The 18,501-nt window shown below is 45.4% G+C and overlaps 2 protein-coding genes across 9 annotated transcripts in view; one reads left to right on the top strand and one right to left on the bottom strand.

The window, feature by feature from the left end:
* Positions 1-18,501, bottom strand: part of LOC135394894 (FHF complex subunit HOOK-interacting protein 1B-like) — a 36,344-nt gene that overhangs the window by 17,162 nt on the left and 681 nt on the right. For 4 of the 7 annotated variants that reach the window (XM_064625940.1, XM_064625942.1, XM_064625941.1 and 1 more), the window contains exons 2-3: positions 2,311-2,403; positions 132-269 (exon numbers count right to left, since the gene is read on the bottom strand). In XM_064625940.1, coding sequence (XP_064482010.1) covers positions 132-269; positions 2,311-2,403 — 231 coding nt within the window. Of the gene's footprint in view, positions 1-131; positions 270-982; positions 1,146-1,272; positions 1,349-2,310; positions 2,472-18,501 lie in introns of those variants that run through there. The other 3 variants (XM_064625943.1, XM_064625946.1, XM_064625945.1) reach the window with 3 other exon arrangements.
* LOC135394896 (E3 ubiquitin-protein ligase SH3RF3-like) lies at positions 1,304-16,889 on the top strand. Of its 2 annotated transcripts, none has more exons than XM_064625948.1 (15): positions 1,304-1,546; positions 2,339-2,541; positions 3,043-3,320; positions 3,403-3,640; positions 4,973-5,068; positions 5,308-5,348; positions 5,578-5,669; positions 6,907-7,166; positions 8,059-8,234; positions 8,734-8,901; positions 8,989-9,238; positions 9,712-9,966; positions 10,803-11,014; positions 11,583-11,708; positions 13,238-16,889. In XM_064625948.1, exons 2-15 carry the CDS (start codon positions 2,377-2,379, stop codon positions 13,404-13,406), a joined length of 2,526 nt encoding a protein of 841 aa, XP_064482018.1. In that variant the 5' UTR covers positions 1,304-1,546; positions 2,339-2,376; the 3' UTR covers positions 13,407-16,889. The 2 variants fall into 2 exon arrangements, with proteins under 2 accessions (XP_064482018.1, XP_064482019.1); XM_064625949.1 differs by having other exon boundaries at positions 6,910-7,166.

The following is an 18,501-nucleotide window of genomic DNA, read 5'->3' on the forward strand; positions in this document are numbered from 1 at the left end:
ATATGTTTTAGCTCGTAAGCAAGTTAGGTGCTTATTTTAATAATGGTGCAAATAAGTTGGGCTTATTTTATTTCTTTTTAGCTAAAGTTCTCCAATCAATATTTGCAATGACAAAAAGGGAAACAATTAACCTGGACTTCTCCATGAGCTGCTGGGTTCGCAGCCAGTGCATGCGGAATGCCTCCAATACCGTCTCGGGTGCCACATTGCGGAGGATGGGAGTGCGGTTGCGTCGAAGACTCGCCCGGAGCCAGCTCATCGTTAGATCACTGAGAAAATAAATGGCATTATTCCCTAAGTAACTTTGTCAACACAGCAAAAGCTGATTTCTAACCATACTTCCAAACGTTAGAAGACACACAGCGTTTGACCGACATTCCCGTCTTGACCTTCACTGCTAAAATTCAAACACACACATTCTACACGGTTTTATCTTTCGATATATTTTCTGAAATTTCCTTCCTTATTATGCTGCCAGTTGTCCTGCGCGAACCGCGTCTGCTCACGCCTACCTCACGCAAAGAAACCAAACGAACAAGTGTCACGCACGCACACACACACACAGCTGTGCGGGCAGACCGCTGACCCTTATTATTCGTCTACTCAGAGGAGAAAGTTTCCCGAATGAATTTAGTCCAGCTCGTTACGCGGTAACCGTGAAGCAGCGACTGCAAGCTCACTGCGATGTACTGCCGATTCGCAACAGTATTTAATTGTTTCATTCTCAGTTTAGATTCCGTAATTCACACCAGAGTGAAAATCGGTGCGTTGTCGAGGGCAACCAAGTCACCGATTCATCTGCAGGTCGAAGGGACAGTGTCATTTAGAACAGTTTATGTCCCATATGAAATCGTGTTTCAAACATACATGTCTGTGAACCAATTAAAAAAAAAAAAATCTGCAAATTTATTAACAGGTCGTGACTTCCTTGCGAAGTGGAAAGCTGCTACACATCCCAGAGTTTTTCGATTAAACGTCTTACATGTTAGCTTGAGAACTTCACGTGTCGGTCCATCGCGCTGAATATGACTTCGCGTCACGTCTTCTGCGTTCCATAATATCAAGCTAAAAATTAAAGCTTCCACTATAAAAATCCCCACAACCCCAACATGGTCATTGAACGAAACATCGCACAGTCGCCATGATTTGCAGGGGGCGGAAATCAGAGTCGGTGTTATGCCCACATCCGCTAGATTAGATCAACAATGATTTATAAAAGTGACACGTAAAAAATAATACTGGCATCGTTTCTGAAGAATGATATTTGCATACCTCCGCAGAATCTCTCTAAAACGGAAATCGCTACACTTCCGTTGTTGGGGCGAGATGGAATTTTCGGATTCCGCTCTACCGTCTGTGTTGTTGTCGGTTTTGGCTTGCTATCTATCTCGCTCGATGTAACGGGGAAGATAAGATTACAGAAGATGGGAAAGTAGTCATCCTGACAGCGCACACCGTTTTGACATCGCCTCAGCTCGAAGATCAGCATGCTAGAGATGGAGATAGATGCTATTCTGACGGATGGACAGCACGGATGTTTTGAATGGTGAGATTGTTTACATAATTACATTCGTGCGTGAACTTGTGAGTGCATTTTCAATTAAATTCGTACGATACAGTCTTATTGTGTCTGATAGATCAAGTATATTTGTAGTGTTGCTTTGTTGATTCCATTGATTGCACCTGCGGTATTGGATAGGCCTACCTCATACTCCTGTGATCGGGAGAATCTGTACAAATTCGCAATAAACAACGAGCAAACCAAAGTCTGTGTGATGTTACGCACGGTTCTGAGCTGTGGAAGCACTGATGGTGTGCTCTTCCTTCTAAAATTACAGTGTGCTCACATTACATAAGAGGGCCAGCGTTGAGCTAGCATTCTATCGGTATATTTCAAGAGCTTCGTAGAGAACATTTCATCATGTACAACATCGATTAATTTGACATAGCAAATAAACTACAAACCTCTTGTTGTTGTTCCTCGTCTACATTCGTAGGGGAAGCCCGCAAATAACCTAATCGCCAATCGAAATGGAAAGATTGTTTATCTAAAGAAAAACAATTTTCTTCTCAAAACCTTACGTATAATTGCAATGATTGTCATCAGTACCGAAAGTGTGTTCGGGCCCAGATGAGAAATCTCGCAGTGTATGCATTGGTTAGCGTGTCTCCATAAATAGCGCATCTGTCATTCGGGCGATATTTATTGTTTCCCCGCCACAGTCGTTTTTGTATTATTAACGCTATCGTGGTGAGCGTTCCGGGTCTACGATAAAATGACACGCAAGTATATAGTCCTCTTCAACTTACCAGTCATGTTTACCATGTTTCACCACAGATGTCACCATCATGAAGTGCTGAAGAAAGCAGTGTGCAATGGATGAGGCATTCTTGACAGACCTCCTGGAATGTTCAGTATGTCTGGAGCAGCTGGACAGCACCAGCAAGGTGCTGCCTTGCCAGCACACTTTCTGCAAACGATGCCTCGATGAAATCGTAAACTCGCACAAGGAGCTGCGGTGCCCGGAATGTCGCATTCTTGTGAGTACTCATTTTAACGGCATTGAGAATTGGCATCACTTAACCAGCAGGTCAGCTTACTTATTTGTTCAATTTACTTCGCTGGAAATATACAGACACTTTGATAGATGTACTCAGGTTTGCTGGTTTTTGTCATGAAAAACACAAGCGGAGCGAGTGAGACCAAGAGGGAGGAGGAGGAGTAGAAAATTGGGCAAAGGAAAGAGAGAGAGAGAGAGAGAAAAGGAGAGTGTAAAAAATAAACTGTAAAGAGAAACTGTTCATCTAGCAGCGTGCACAAAAGCATACCGTTTGTTCCATTGAAACTGTTGTTGTTGTCGAAACAATGTTCTTGTGAAAGAAGACTACAAAACGCAACCAAAAGCGAAAGTACTGCCACAAATCGCTTGGTTTTAAAAGATACAATTTGCATATCCCTCTGCGAAACACCTCCCCTCGTAAAACAACCATTCAACAATTTTTGTGAGACTCATCCGCGATCGTTTGTTTCCTATATTGCAGGTGGACTGTCGCGTAGAGGACCTACCGCTGAACATTCTGCTCATCCGCCTCTTAGAGGGCATAAAAAACAACCCGCGACTAGGAGGAGGGGGCCGATCACCGGGGAGCGGAGGGGTGAGGCAACCCTCCTCTCCGCAGGCTCCCCCCGCGACCAACACTGCCCAGCCGTCTCCTGCCGGGGATCAAACCCTGATGGGAGTGCGCACCCTCGTAAAGCAGCTGGCACCTCCGCTGCCGTGCGCGAAGGCGCTCTACGCTTACGAGGCAAAGGACCCCGGGTAATTATTAGTCCGCTCGCGCAAACGATCGTCCAAACGATTTTCTAAAGCTTTTTCCCGTCCGAAAATTCGTTTTGCGCAGGGACTTGACGTTCCGCAAGGGGGAAGTGATCGTGCTGAGGAAGCGAATCGACCAGAATTGGTTCCACGGCGAGCTAGGAGGGAAGCAGGGCTTTGTGCCCGCGAGCTACGTTCAGGTTGTAGTGCCCTTGCCCTCCCACGTTCCTCAGTGCAAGGCTCTGTACGATTTCCGTCTGGGAGGAGGAAACCCTGGTGGCGGTGGCGACAACGACGAGAAGGACTGCCTCGCCTTTCTCAAGGTGCTCGGAACGTTCTTCTTTCGTGCTGTCTGCTTCATTTTTACATTCTTTTACAAAGACGAGAGATACCGTAGTTCCACCGCATTTACGTTTGTTGAAGTTTTTCATTTGGAAGTGACCGATAGATCTTTGATTGTTCGTGAAAAATGAACACTGTAAATCTCTGCAACTAACATCTATTAGCGAATTTTGCAAATTGAGATATTTGCGGGTTTAATGAACGCACAGAACTTTCAGTCCCGAATTGACGCTTTGAAAACCGTGCCGCAATTACAAACTTCGTTTTCAGATTCGGTGCTACAGGTTGCTGGTAAGCATTTGAGCTAATTTGCAGTACGGGCGTACGCAATGCTGATTTTATTAAATGCAGTACGGGCGATCTCGTGCTTATCATGAAGTGTGCAAGCCATCGAATCCGAATAATTTCTTCAGACGACGAATCGAATTCAAATAATTTCGAATACCTCATGGTGAAATATTTTGTGGTGTTGTGCTCATTAGATTATGTTCTGCTCCAAACTTGGGGGCCTTTTCACCGAGCGTAACATATCTTGAGAGAAGGGTCCCTCTATGTTGTGTATGGTAGACTGTATTAGTGGGATGAACTGCATGGAGAGTTAGCCAACATGTTCCATGGCCTTTGTTGCCTTTGTGCTATTAAACACATAATCAATCAATCAATGTTCCATGGAGCCTGCTTTGTGTGCATCTCCTCATTTCTATTTTTACATAGTGAATTTCCTGTACTTTTTTTTAGAAACTGCACATATTTCTGTTACCGAATATATCTCTGAAAGTCGGGAGTACATTTACCGGAACCTGCAGTGCCCAGAGCACAGTGTTGACCGTGAGCAGTGTAAAGCGGGCTTCACCTAACACTCTAGTCTAATGAGGTGAAGCCGACTTGCAGAGTAGAGGTGTACACCAAAACAACAATGGCACTGACGTGAAGTGGGCTTCACCTAACTCTTGGATGTAATAAGGCGAAGCCCACTTGCAGAATGGCGATACCTCGCTTCGGCACTGTAAATATTCGAAAATTTTGAATACTGAAAATACGTTTCGAATAGCGTTAGATATTCGTTTCATACTCAAAATTTTGAATATTCGCGCAGCTCTAGAAATTATAGGTGGTTTTACAGTGTCTCAGTTCTGTTAGCCTTTTAATAAAGAAAGGGGATGCCATGATGCCCCCCTTTCCTAAGTCCCCCACATTTTTGTTTGTTTGAAATTATTCATTTGGAAGTGACTGTCAAGTCTTTGCTTGTTCATGAGTTGTGGTTGGAAAAATTTAAATACGGTAGACGACATGATAAGACGAGGTTCTTGCAGGGCGATGTCATTACGGTGATAAGGAGGGTGGACGAAAACTGGGCGGAGGGAAAACTCAACGACAGGATCGGCATCTTTCCCATCTCATTCGTGGAGGTCAGTTCGTTTTGGTGGCAACGTTTATATGTACGTAATACTGACCCGATTAATTGATGCGTTGGCATCATCAAACCCGCATTTTGCAGGACTTTGTTACCAGCAGTAAGTTGTACAGACAGAATGCTAAGCCTGTTAACAAAAACAAGATCAAGACTTAGCATATTTGTTTTCTTCGTGTTTTTTGTGGTACTCCAATGCGGAGTTGTTAAATGCCACCTTTTTCGCTTTCTTTTCAGATGAATGCTGCTGGAAAGGCACTTATGAAACTTTCAACAAAGTACGTGGTTATTGCTAAAAATATGTGCCGTTCTATCCATACCGTTGTGTGTACGAATGCACGTGGCTTTGCTTCCACACAAGTAAAAAGTCTGGGAAGGGTTACATTAAATGTTGCGGTTTTCTCTAGAGCAGGTGGCTAGCATTTCCAGCAAAACTTAAAGCGCTTTCAGGTTGTGCGCATTGGAAACATTGGCTTCCTAATGCTGATAGCAGGAACTTCTTCGCAGTGCTCAAGTGGGGCCCTCCCGTATTGCTCCACCCACGCCCAGCGCCGAAACCAGCGGAAATGCGCCACCAGCACCAGTCAATACCCCATCAGGTAAGGTCTAACACTGCAAATGCTGAATGCACGCGGGAGACACTGATCTTGGTTCCCACTGGTCCTTTGAAGCCCCTTGAATACCCTGGAATTTGGGAACACTGTTTTTCGAGGCCTGAAAAATCCCCGGAATTTTCCAGGGTCCTTGAAAACCCTCGATTCTGGCATTATTTTCTTATTCTCGTAGAGCTGCTGGTGTTCCGTATACGGTACTTATACAGTTTTACGGAGTCAGAACTGCAGTTTCAAGGCAACAGGAGTTAGAACTCATTACAACAGGAATTGAGAGGAGAAGCACAAGTGAGAGAAATGAACGACGGCACCCTGTTATGTTGTATCCATCTGTTGTATTCATCAGCCTTCCTTTCTTTCAATCTGTCCCACAGTTTTTTTTTTTCATCTCCACATTGTAAAGATGAAATAAAATTAAATTGAATTGAATTTCTATCACACACAAAATGGGAGAAGTCTAGCATTCGCAAGTGAATAAAATAAGTATTTAAAGAGATTGAAACATTTATTTCACTGAAAAACAAGCCTTCAGACGGAGCCCGTCTGAAAGCTTGTTTTTCAATGAAATAAATGTTTAAATGTCTTTAAATACTTATTGAATTTCTATCCTATGATTACTATCGTGCAGTCCCTACGTATTCTCTCATATGTATTCTCTTGTGTGTGTCACCTGTGGCTTATAAATATTTTTGTGGAACATTGAAGCCCCGATCATAAACAGTGTCTTACATCCCAGGCAAAATGACGGCTGAGCCTTAAAAGGTCCTCGAAAAATGTTCCTTACGTTGAGAAGGCCTCGGCGGAGGTAGATGAGCACACAAGGAGTCTCACAGATAGGGCCCGTGTTTTAGGGTGTAAACCCAGAAGAAAAAAAAACTGGGGACGAACGTTGCAAAGTACCAGTTCAGCCACCAATACAGGCACTGGAAAACACTATGCATTCGACATTCAACACAGCTGTTCCGCATCTTACGTCAATCTAAAATCTGAGAACGGCTCTTTTACTTTTATTTTCCATCCCAAAATGGCCCCTTTTGTGCCCGATATCACCCCGTATTTTATCGTGTTACAGCTCCTGAAATAAAAACCGATTTTTACGCCCCCCGATTTTCAAAAAGACAGAAAACCCGAAAAACACAGGGTCGTACTCATAAACCGGCTTCTCACCAGCTCGCTTCCTCACACGTCTGTGTTCAACATGGCTGACGTCTTCCGACTTTTTCAGCAGGAGAATCTCAGTCAAGCACCGCATCCCCCGAATCATCGTCCCCTAGCCCAGGGACCCCCTCGTCCTCTTCTCCACCCCTCCCGGCGTGCCAGGCACCACGGGAGAAACGGCACTCGCTGTCTGCCCTCTCGTCCGGGGGTGCTCGCTCCCCACAGGCACCTCACAGACATTCTATGGAGATACTGAGCAACAGCGGGACGGACACCCCATCACCGCCTCAGGCATCACCTAGCAGGATTCCGGCTCCAAGTGCAAAGGTGCGCCACAAACTTTAAAAAAAACTCCAAAAACTACAAGGTGGCAAGTCGAGAAAAAGGAGCTTCAAAGAAGACCATGAGTATTTACTAAGAGGCTATGCTTACTTTGGAGGCTTGATAGATTGCAAGTTTTTTGAATTTGTTTGAATTTGGAGCTTATTACCATAGAGCCTGAAGTTTTCGGGAAATATTTTTTTTTGAAATTCGGGGGGGTAAAAATCGGGTAAATAAACATGCACACTAAATTTGTGCGAATTCGGGTGGGAAAACTTCCAGTACGCTAAATTCGGGGAGAAATCGGGCTCAGCTACTCAAATTAACTGTAGCGGTTTGGTACAAACGGTGATCTAACTGCATTTACTGCCAAACAAGTAAGTTGGTGCATTCCTACAGACATCCCAGTGAGGGGAATTTGCCGGGTAAAAATCAGGTTTCACCCTAAAGGGTGAACCTTCAATTTGGGGGGCAAATTCGGGGAAGAATCAGGTAAAACCCTAAAAGTTTAGGCTCTGCTTATGACACATTGAAGCACTCTGTCTTTCATGTCTGTCAAATTATCTTTTGCGTGTGCCCCTATCGCAATACATAGTTTGATTACATAGACGGACAGATAACACCAACCAAAAAATCCACAAAACGGGTTTCCCGACGTTTCGGAGCAGACTTGGCTCCCTTTTTCGGGGGTGAATAAATTGAGCAGGAGCAGCTTCTTTTATACTCTAGGAGGCGAAATCTGGAACATTTTGTGGATCTTTTGGTTGGTGTTATCTGTTCGTCTATTTAGCTTCCCAACCAGACACACCTGCGTCAAACATGTTCACATCCATCATAGTTTGATTGCATTTGAAAAATCGGCTAACTTCGTTAATTGTGAATTGTATCACGTGTTCAGACGTCAACCGAAGGAGTGTCATCTTCGAGAGTCGTCCGTCGCCACAGCGGAAGGAGGGAACACGAGAACATCTCCGTGACGACACAGAGCTTACAGACTGCTCCTGCGTCCGAAATAAACCCAGCGCCTCTGGCACCTGTTCAGCAAGGGACTACACATGTTCCTGTTCCAAACCTGTGAGTATTGTTGTCAGTTGTGTGTGTGTGTGCTTTGTTGGCTTTCTTTTTAGGCAGAAAAAAAAAAGTTACACAAAGTGTAGCTAATTCAAACCGTCTTGGGTGTTTCTAAAGCGCCCTTCAGCCTTCCAGTTTGGCACCTCAACCCTTAAACCAGTATTCTCAAAGTTAGCAAATTAATTTTATCAAATTAACTAAGTAGGCACAAAGAAAGAAGTGCTGTAGGCCACAACACACGACTACTAACAACGTTGAGTTGGTTTCATTCATGTTGAGTGCCTCATCATTTTCTTTTTCTCTTCTTTTTTTATCCCTGTGCACAATGGCTGAAGCTCCCCGTGTGTACAAGTGATAAAGGATCTTTGGTGCATCGATTCCATTCTGGGGAGGGTGATATATTTGGGCTGTCTTAAATACTTTCAAGTCTTTCCTCGAGATAGCTCCATAACTGAGGCCAGTGGCTCGTTGCCTGAATTGCGCATTTGTTGTCTTCGCTCAGTTACTTGGCACTGTACAATTACAAGCCTCAGAAGGAAGACGAACTCGAACTCCGCAAGAACGAGTTGTACACTGTCACAGAAAAATGCCAAGACGGGTGGTTCAAAGGGACCTCTCTTCGGACGGGGCTCTCCGGGGTCTTCCCGGGGAATTACGTGCAGCCCACGAAGTAAGTCGCTGGACCCACTCACATTTAGAAGTTCTCAGGCTGGGTTTTTTTACCTCGAAATTGACCTCGTTCTGTCGGGACATCCAGGGCTGCTGGAAGCCAGTACCACCTAGGAGGCATTGCAGCAGCAGCCGTTCCGGTGTCCCGGATTCCCGCTCCAATGTCCCCGAGGCCACGCTCCACTGCACCTTTCGGACCAGGTCTTCCGCATGCATTGCAGCCAATGGATTCGTTTCAGAGGCCACCGTGTGGTGTGGATTGGGGGCTCGACCCGCAGAGACCTACTCAAAGGCCTCCGAACCCTACAGGGCCAAGCCCCATGGGTCACAAACCTCCAGTGAGTTCCCTCAGCGTTAATCGACGTCACAACTACGCACGATTACCGTTAGAGCCTCGAGTTTTAGGGTTTTACGCGATTCTTACCCGAATTTGCACCCCCGAACTGAAGGTTGGCCCTTTAGGGTGAAACTCGATTTTTACTCGGCAAATTCCCCTCGCTGGGATGTCCGTACGAATGCACTGACTTACTTGTTTGGCAGCAAATGCAATTTGCAATTTGTACCGATATGCAAAAATGCAATAAAAATAATAAAAATGCAATTTGTACCGAACCAGTTCAGTTAGTTTGAGTAACCAAGCCCGATTTCTCCCCGAATTTAGCGTACTGTAAGTTTTTTTCCAACCCAATTCGCATGAATTTTGAGAGCACGTTTATTTCCCGATTTTTATCCCCCGAATTTAGAAAGAAAAAAAATATTTCCCGGAAACATCGGACTCTAATTATCATTGTGCACATTGTCTCGTGCTCAGATGCAAGTGTTGGCACCGAAAGTTGCTGTGAGTGCCGTGCCGAGCCTAGAAGTAGGAGGAGGGCCCACCCCGGCCGCTCCCTCGGGCGTTCCTCACATGGGCAACCAGTGGATGCTGGCGTACGCAGCCTCCACTTGGGCTCCGCCTTCTTCTTCCTGCACCACACCCACACGATCGCCACCGCAGGGGCTGCAGACGACCACGGTGCTCACGTGTTCGCCCTCGTCGTCTGGCACTGCTCAGCGGGGAGATAAGGTACGACCGCTCCCTTCCTTTTTTTTCCCCTCCCCCTTATGCAAGCATTTTGCTGGAAGTGGTCCCTTCGGAAGTGGAAGCTTCTGGCGTTGAGAAAAGAGGGCGTCCTTGAGTCCCGCTGTCTCTTTTGTTATCAGTTGCATCAAACCCACATAGGGCTCTGTGTTTTCGGGTTTTACGTTTTTTGAAAATTGGGGGAGGGGGAGTAAAAATTTGTTTTTATTTTTAAAAATTAACTAAAAAGTGTTTAAAACGGTTTATTTAAATGTAATTAAAAATGGTAAAATCAGGTGATATCGGGTGGAAAAGTACATTTCCGGGCGGAGAATAAAAAAAAAAAACGCCGCACGCATTTTAGGTTACCACAAGATACGGAACAGCAGTGTTCGTTGTGTGCAACGTCCAGTGATCAATATATATATCTTTCAGTGCCTGTATTGGTAGCTTAATTTGCACGTTGCCATGTTCATTTTCGAGTTTTTGCAGGTTTTACCCTAAAACCACAGGGCCCTAATCGCAACACAGGTCGCTTGCTTGCAACTTTTAGGTTCACTTAAAGGGACGGTCGCATCTGTTTCAGTCAATTTGGAAACTATGGCGTCGTTTTATTCCTCACGGACCACCAACCACAGTATCCAAAATCTCACCCAAAACAGTGGCGTAGTCTGACTGTTATTCGAAGGAATACGTGACAAGAGCAGACGACGGATATTGAGGAGCTGCATCTAGCCCTGCAGGAAAAAAAAAATAAAATAAAAATTGACTGAATTTTTTTCCGGCGTGACATCTTGTAAATTGATTTTGTTGATATGTCGTTGATATTGTGCAATATGCAGGTAGGCGACGTGCGAAGTGTCCTTTGTCATCAGAAGGAGCGCAGGGAGAAGGATAAGCTGAGCCTCATGAAACGGCTGACCAGCAAACGTCGCTCGCGCTCTCCCCCTCCTGTGGCTAACTTCTCCTGTGACAACCCGACCTTCGTGGACGCAGCAGCCATGCCTCAGCAGGGAGGGGGAAGCGCCGCATCCCTCGCTGTTGTTCACGTCAGGTGGGTCAGTCACTCGGAATGACAAAATCACGTTGACAGCCCGTAGCTTTCCGCGAAATTTTGCGGAACGGGTCACGTCTCGCGGAACCTTCTCTTTCCATCAGAACAGTGTGTTTTCTGCGGAATATTTGACATGTTACGTGGTTATGTAAGGATTTCAATCAACCTGCGACATTTTCGCGGATCAAGCCGGATCAGTCGCGACTGCAGTGCCAGAGGCGACTGATACCGCCGGCACCTACACGGCGGAATGTGCCGCAGCGAAAGGAAATTGAACATCGGGAACATCTTCTGAGAAATTGTCTAATTTTATTTGCGCACTGACAAGTTAAGAAAGGCTAGAAAAACTCGCGGCACGAGTCGGTGAGCGATTTTGGCGGAAAGCAGCAGCATTTTTTTGCTTGTTTTTTTCTCGCCTACGGAATCCTGCAGATTTGTAAATTCCGCTTCGCGGAGATGTTAATTTTCCATTGCAGAAAGGTGTGGGGTCTTAATGGTGCTTTCGGGGTGATTTGCGGGAAACTACACTCCGTAGAGAAATCATCGACGCCACTATCTCGTGTTACAGGTCGGGTTCATGTCCCAGCGAAGTGCTCGGAAGTCAACAGGCATCGCACAAGAAGAGCAACTCTCTGGATGGGAACGATACCATGAAAACGAGGCCCAAGCAGCCGGCGCCTTTAGTTCGTGAAAGGTACATCTTAATTGAGACGTCAATGTTTCGTGATTACGGATACCGCGGATACAGATAATTATACGGTCAATGATACAGCTTATGTGCATGAGCAGGTCAGGGCCGTCATCCAAGAATTAAGGTAAGTAATGTAGAGAATAGACACCTGCCCGATACTCATTCAAATTTGCGCAGAATGTTGGCTTCATTTCTGAGAACAACAGTGTACACAGCTTGTGTTCTGCTACAGAAGTTTATCGTACTACAGTGTGTGTGCAGAAAACGTAACCCGCATTTTTACATGTAACTCCTTGTCGACTTACCCGAGGAACTTCCTGTGGCGTACGATGGCGCATTTATGCGTGCGAAAGCTAAAACAAAATCCTGGAAGCCATACTCGGCGTAAAAAAAATAAACAGAGCGCGAAAACATCGGTTTCCATGCATTAGAACAGGGCGGTCATGACAGTACATGGTAGTGCATGGCGGTCTCAGGAGAGTTATCTGCAGGCACCGCTACGGGCACTACCGGTGATCATCCACGTGGGACATCGTTTCGATTTCTACACCGATAGCTCCCCTAGCGGTACCTGAGCACAACTCTCCTGCGTCCATCATGTTGCCCTATTCTGATGCACGGAGGCCGACGTTTTCGTTGATCTGTTGATTTTTTTAAAGTTGAGCATGGCTTCCATGATTTTTCTGCAGATTTCGCACGCATAAGTGCGCCATCGTGCGCCACCGGTAGTAGTAGTTAGTTGGGTAGGCAGCAAGCTAAGTGCCTAAATGCGGGTCACGTTTTTCTGCACACACCCTGTACTTGGAAAAAAATATACAGGGTGCGTGCAGAAAAACATGACCCGCATTTAGGCACATAGCTTGTTGCCTACCTAACTAACGAACTTCCGGTGGCGCACGATGGCGCATTTATGCGTGCGAAATCTGCAGAAAAATTGCGGAAGCCATACTCAGCTTAAAAAATAAACGGAACAACGAAAACGTCGGCTTCCGTGCATCAGAATAGGGCAACATGGTGGACAACAGGGTGTATGTGAAAGGGCAACACGGTGGACGTAGGAGAGTTGTGTTCAAGTACCGCTAGGGGAGCTATCGGTGCATAAATCGAAACGATATCCCACATGGATGCTCATCGGTAGTACCCCTAGCGGTGCCTGCACATAACTCTCCTGAGACCGAAATGCACTACCATGCACTGTCATGACCGCCCTATTCTAATGCATGGAAGCCCATGTTTTCGCGCTCTGGTTATTTTTTTACACTGAGTATGGCTTCCAGGATTTTTTTGTAGCTTTCGCACGCATAAATACGCCGTCGTGCGCCACCGGAAGTTCCTCGGCTAAGTAGACAACGAGTTACATGTAAAAATGCGGGTCATGTTTTTCTGCACACACCCTGTATATATTTCCCGAAAACTTTGGGCTCTAATAGCAATGGAGGGGGGTGCATTGCCAGGGCCTTTGAATGCAGTTGAATTGAGCACCGAGGTCTGTGCACTTGGGATTGGTGAATGACACAGTTTGCGTAATGCAGGTTCCGATGCATTGTGCCTTACCCGCCAAACAGCGAGTACGAGCTGGAGCTCAAGCAGGGAGACATTGTGTACGTTCACAAAAAACGCGACGACGGCTGGTACAAGGGCACCCTGCAACGCACGGGAAAGACCGGCCTTTTCCCGGGGAGCTTCGTAGAGGGCTTCTGAGGTCACGAGGCATCGGCATCTGCACGGAATGCATTCACTCTTAGATGCACGTGCGCCAGGCGGCGGGTGTCCGACTTCCGCACCGGATGCTGATGCGTATCTCGACTCGTCGGACCAGCGACTGTGTGGCTCAAGGGCGGCGGAGGATGAAGCACGTAGTACTTGCGAAGATGTACTAAGTACATCCGTACAACGGATCCGGATGGCAGAATACGGATTAGGTCATCTGTTCGGATAATATCTTTTACACACACTGCTACTCGTTCTCAAAGGACTTGGTGTGGTCGCAAAAAAGAAAAATTGAAAAAAAAAATTTAAAAAGAAAAATTGTGGAAGGTAGTTTCTGCTGTGATTTCCGGCCAGTGGTCTTTTTGTCTGTTCTGTGGCTGCACGTTATGTGGAATACTGTCAAGGTAGCCATTTTTTGCAGCGCCCTCAATCTTGTGATTTTTTTAAATTTTTTTGCAAAATTCGAATGGTGCAAAATAATTTGTAACGATGACGCGGGAGTACCTGGGCATTTGAATTTGCAATAAATGAGCGTTGTGGGAAGCAATGACAATTCCCACTGCCCTGCCAAAGACTGGGACCTCTCGCGCTTTGATCACTTGAGCTCCACGGTATACAAAATTACAGTTCCGCAAAGTATGCCCCAGACGTGCTTCCACGCTAATTTATTTATTTACAAAAAATACCTTTTTATTAACCGCGAAGTTAACTGCTTATAAATACGTGATGTTTTGTATCAAATGACGCTCTTTTTTCTTTCATCTTTCTTCTTCTTCATTCTACGGTAATGGGAATGGGTACCATTACTGTGTTTCCATAACATTTCAAGAGTAAATTATATAGGCGCACAGTGCATCGAGTGTCTGACAGAGCCTCAGCATTGGCCCGGAAATTACGGCAGATTCTTGAGCTGCATCCTTACTTGACTGTAAAATATTAAGATGTCTGCTGGACAGCAGCAATAACTGCTCTTATCTATGGGGAGGACCAGTGAAAAGTGTGCCAAGTGCTGTGACACCAGCTCATTTCATTGTCCCTCTCTGAAAGCTTCCCATCAGAAAGACACCCCTTCAAGTCCAGTGCCATGTTCCATTTTTGTACATAGTGCACCTTCAGGTGCAGCTTTGCCAAAACAGAGACACCTGGTGCTTGTAATATTCTTGTACATACGTCCTCTCAACGTCTCCCATTTGAACATTGTTCTTGGCAAGCGAGTGGTTCCGATGGCATTTCTCGACGTTTTTGAGCCTCCTTGCGTTCCGAATTTTATTCACCCAGCCTATCCTTCGTTTAAGAGAAAACCAGAACTTCAAGAGGTCCGGAAGGTTGTGCCAACGCCACCTAGGTTGCAGAAGGCCCGCTTATTTCCTCCTCTCCCTCCTTCGCTACGTGGATATATAAAGTCAGAATATGTCGTCTGCTATTGCTATTCACCGTTCTGCGAATTCAAGAACTCGCAAATGATTGCAGCTAATTTGGAACCCGTAGACCCGAATCTGTAGACAAAATGTGCAACGCGCTTTCCAGAAAATCAGCCTTGAGAAAGATGTGGGACGGCTTTGCGCTTTATTTTCAAGTTTTCTCATTTAGTACGCGGGGACGCTCAATCACTGCTGGCAGACGACGGTGGTTCGTCTCCGTGGCAACGACTGCTGAAAGCTCGTTCGTGGTTGGCTACCGCCGTTGAAAACACGATCCTGATTGGCTGACTCTTAGTTGTTACGTCACACTGACGTGTGAGCAGGCTTTCTGTATCCAGGTGGTGTTGGTTGTTACTGAAGCCGACGATGAACAGGTCTCACACATCTTAGGTTACGGTAATTACTCACATATTTAACGCACCGGTTTTTATTATTTACCGGTATTTAGCGCAGTTTAGGTTCTGGCGATTCAGAGTGATATTGCCGCCGTTTGTTTGGGGTCCCAAAGCACTTGGCTCTCCAAAACTAAAACCCTCGACGAACACTTGCTTCTGCTGTGGTACACACCATGTGACCATTTCAAAAATAAATTGCAACTTGTGTGGACAATTGCGAAGGCTGGCAATTTCCCTCTAAAATTTGTCGTAAGAATATTGGCCATTGCGTCCCATGGTGCACTACATGCATGCGTTGTCTTGTTTTGTCCGAATCTCATAGTGAACATTGAATAATGTTGTTGAGTTTTCTCAGATGTTGGTTGGCTTGCTCTTCTGCGTTCTGTGGTTTAAGTGCACAGCCTCATGCGGCACTTTATGAACACGATTTATGTTTTGTCAAAAACAGTACCCGTTGTGCGAACAAATTATGAAACACTGTTTTTTATTATGGTTACTTTTGCTATTATATTACTTCAAACATCATAGCTCATACTATACGTTGCAAAAGTTAAATCTTGCATTTTCACTGTGGAGTCTCACGCACTATGCTTGTTGTTAATGCCGTACCTTTACAACGTTTTTTGTGCATATTATACTAGGCACACCATTTTTGTTGCGACCAGCTTTTGATGCTGTTACCAAAACAGTCTTTTTCGCTGTAGACGAACACATCAAAAGAAATCATGTTCCTTTATCTGTTTATAGTTGTTACCTCCTCTGTTGGGCCGTTGCATCACGATGAATACAGTGTGTGTTTTTTTTTTCGAGTCCTACCGTACTTGCTTTATTGTACGACTTATTTTTTTGTAAAACAAGTTCCAGTCAGTGTCCGACATCGGATGTTGCGTGATCATTGTTCAAACGTCTACCAACTCATGTTTAAAAAGGGTCACCTTGTGTTTTTGAGTAAATAGGGTACTACGTGCTGCATTTCGAAAAAAACTCATCGAGGTAGTACCCATCTCGTGACATGGGCAGCTATGCAGGAACTCCCAAACGAAGGGCATCTCATGTACAGATACATTGCATTTTCTCCCGTCGACATGATCACATGTAAATGGTTACACGTTACTATTTATTTCAACATGATTTTGTGTCTGAAAAATGTTCCCCATCTCCCTCTCAATCCTCTCGTCTTTGAGGGAAAAATGGCTTAATATATTTATGCTACTAATATAGTTGTTTTCTTCCATGGCACAATGCAGCTAACTCATTTTTCAAGACCTTTCGTGTACTCCCCAAATATACACACGTTTTTGTTTGCGTGCCAAAAGCATGAACCCCCGTTCAAACAACGAGCATCGGAGAGATGCCGACCGTTCCATTCCAAGCTTTCTGTTCGTACTGGAAGATGTAGGTTTTTTTTTCCGTCAGTGTTGCTCGACAGTTGTGTGAGAGATCTGGCACTTTTTCGCCCAGCAGCACGATCAACCTCGTCAATGCACAAGAGTCGCACCAGGGTTGTGATGTCAGGAGAGTCGTCATAAAAGACACTGTGATCCGAACCACGTTTTTTGCGCTCTGCCCAGCGCGTTTTATCGGCGACAGGCATTCTATGGCTGCCACTGTGTATTTTACAATATCACTGTGTTTAAATAAAACCGTTGACGTGTGAAACTGTACCGTGTGTGGTTGCGCTTGAGCCCCAACAGACCACGCTCGCGTCGCTTTGATCTCGGGGAATTTTCGTGAACCTGGCCGCGATCACTACGGAACGCGACCTGTTTACAGCTTGTGAGGTGTACTAGGACAAAATCCGAAAACACCATGAACAAATATCAAGGAGGAGGGCAGGAAATGAGCTACGCCAAGCAGTGCAAGGTTATTTTGTGAAATGTTGCGAGCCCACACTTGGTACAGGTACAGGTTGGGAGAAAAGTTTACGGGAGCGGCGTACTTTTTCTTCGGTGCAACGCCCTAGCGGAAGCGGGTGAGTTCACTGTTTCGGAGGGGTGGAAGGGTGCGCTGTTAGCGACACAGAGCGGTAGCATAAACTTTCCAGGCACACTCAAGCGACACCGGAACTACTGCTGTGTGTCGCTAACAGCGCACCCTTCCACCCCTCCGAAACAGTGAACTCACCCGCTTCCGCCAGCCGCTAGGGCGTCGCACCGAAGAAAAAGTACGCCACTCTCGTGTTCCGTAAACTTTTGTCTCAACCTGTACCAAGGCTGTTCTGCTATTGCTGAATGTATGACGCACAATTGAACCTCTGCATGCAATAAGGGGATAAGTCATTATAGATTAGTCATTATTAGTCATAAGATTATCAGTTGATTTATCCCCTTTTTGCTGCACTGACATCTACATACCAATATATACCAGCCAAAGAAAATTTAGGACCGTATTGCACGTATGCAATGGGATGGACAATCAGATCAGGCCCCTTTGCACGGTTTGAGATTTTTCGACTTATCTCCTTACTGCATACAGAGGTTCAATTACACTAGCGCTTTTTTTTCGGCAAGCGCTGTAACTCATTTCACCTGGGGGCTATGAAATTCCCTGGACGACCTACGATTTTTTTTAAAACTGTTCCTAAAGAAAAACTATTACACCGAGCATTTTTCCCCGATTAAAGCCTACCGTTTGCGCGGTTAAAATCGGCTGAGGACCTCTTTGCACACTGCTTGCGGAAAGGAATGTCTGACGTCATAAGTGACGTAGCTAGGCACCCTGTCAAGTTTCTGCGTACCACCCTCCAGCGGCCGTCCGCCGTGGAGCGTCATCTGGCATGTTTGTTACCTTCGCAATTTCTTTTAAATTCTCTCATGAGAAAGCCGCCCGCTTGCCGAACTTAGGGATTCGGTTATGTGCTCAGAAACATCTATTCTATCAAATGAAAAAAGAAAATATTTTCATGGTCCCTTTAATATACACCATAGAAACTGCAGTAATAAAAAGTGAGGCAGCCCTTGAAATTTCGCTGCACATCATTCGTACAACAAACGGACCTTTGCCTTGTAATGATCAATTGCTGACATTTCAGCCCACGTGAAAAATCTACGAACCGTCTGCTCTTGACGTCATACATGCATGTGCTGACATGGGCATTATGAAAGCCTTAGAAATCTGAGCCACCGGAAGGACTAGACGAGTCCAAGGAAAAAAAAAAAGAAAAACAATCCTTCCAAAAAAGCTCGATATGCTAGGAGATACAGGTATCACACACCTTCTGCAGAATTCAACTGATATGAAAATCAGGTCTGACTATCAAAGGCGAGTACA

This window comes from Ornithodoros turicata, chromosome 5 (assembly GCF_037126465.1).
Source record: "Ornithodoros turicata isolate Travis chromosome 5, ASM3712646v1, whole genome shotgun sequence".
NCBI classification, from domain to species: Eukaryota; Metazoa; Arthropoda; class Arachnida; order Ixodida; family Argasidae; genus Ornithodoros; species Ornithodoros turicata.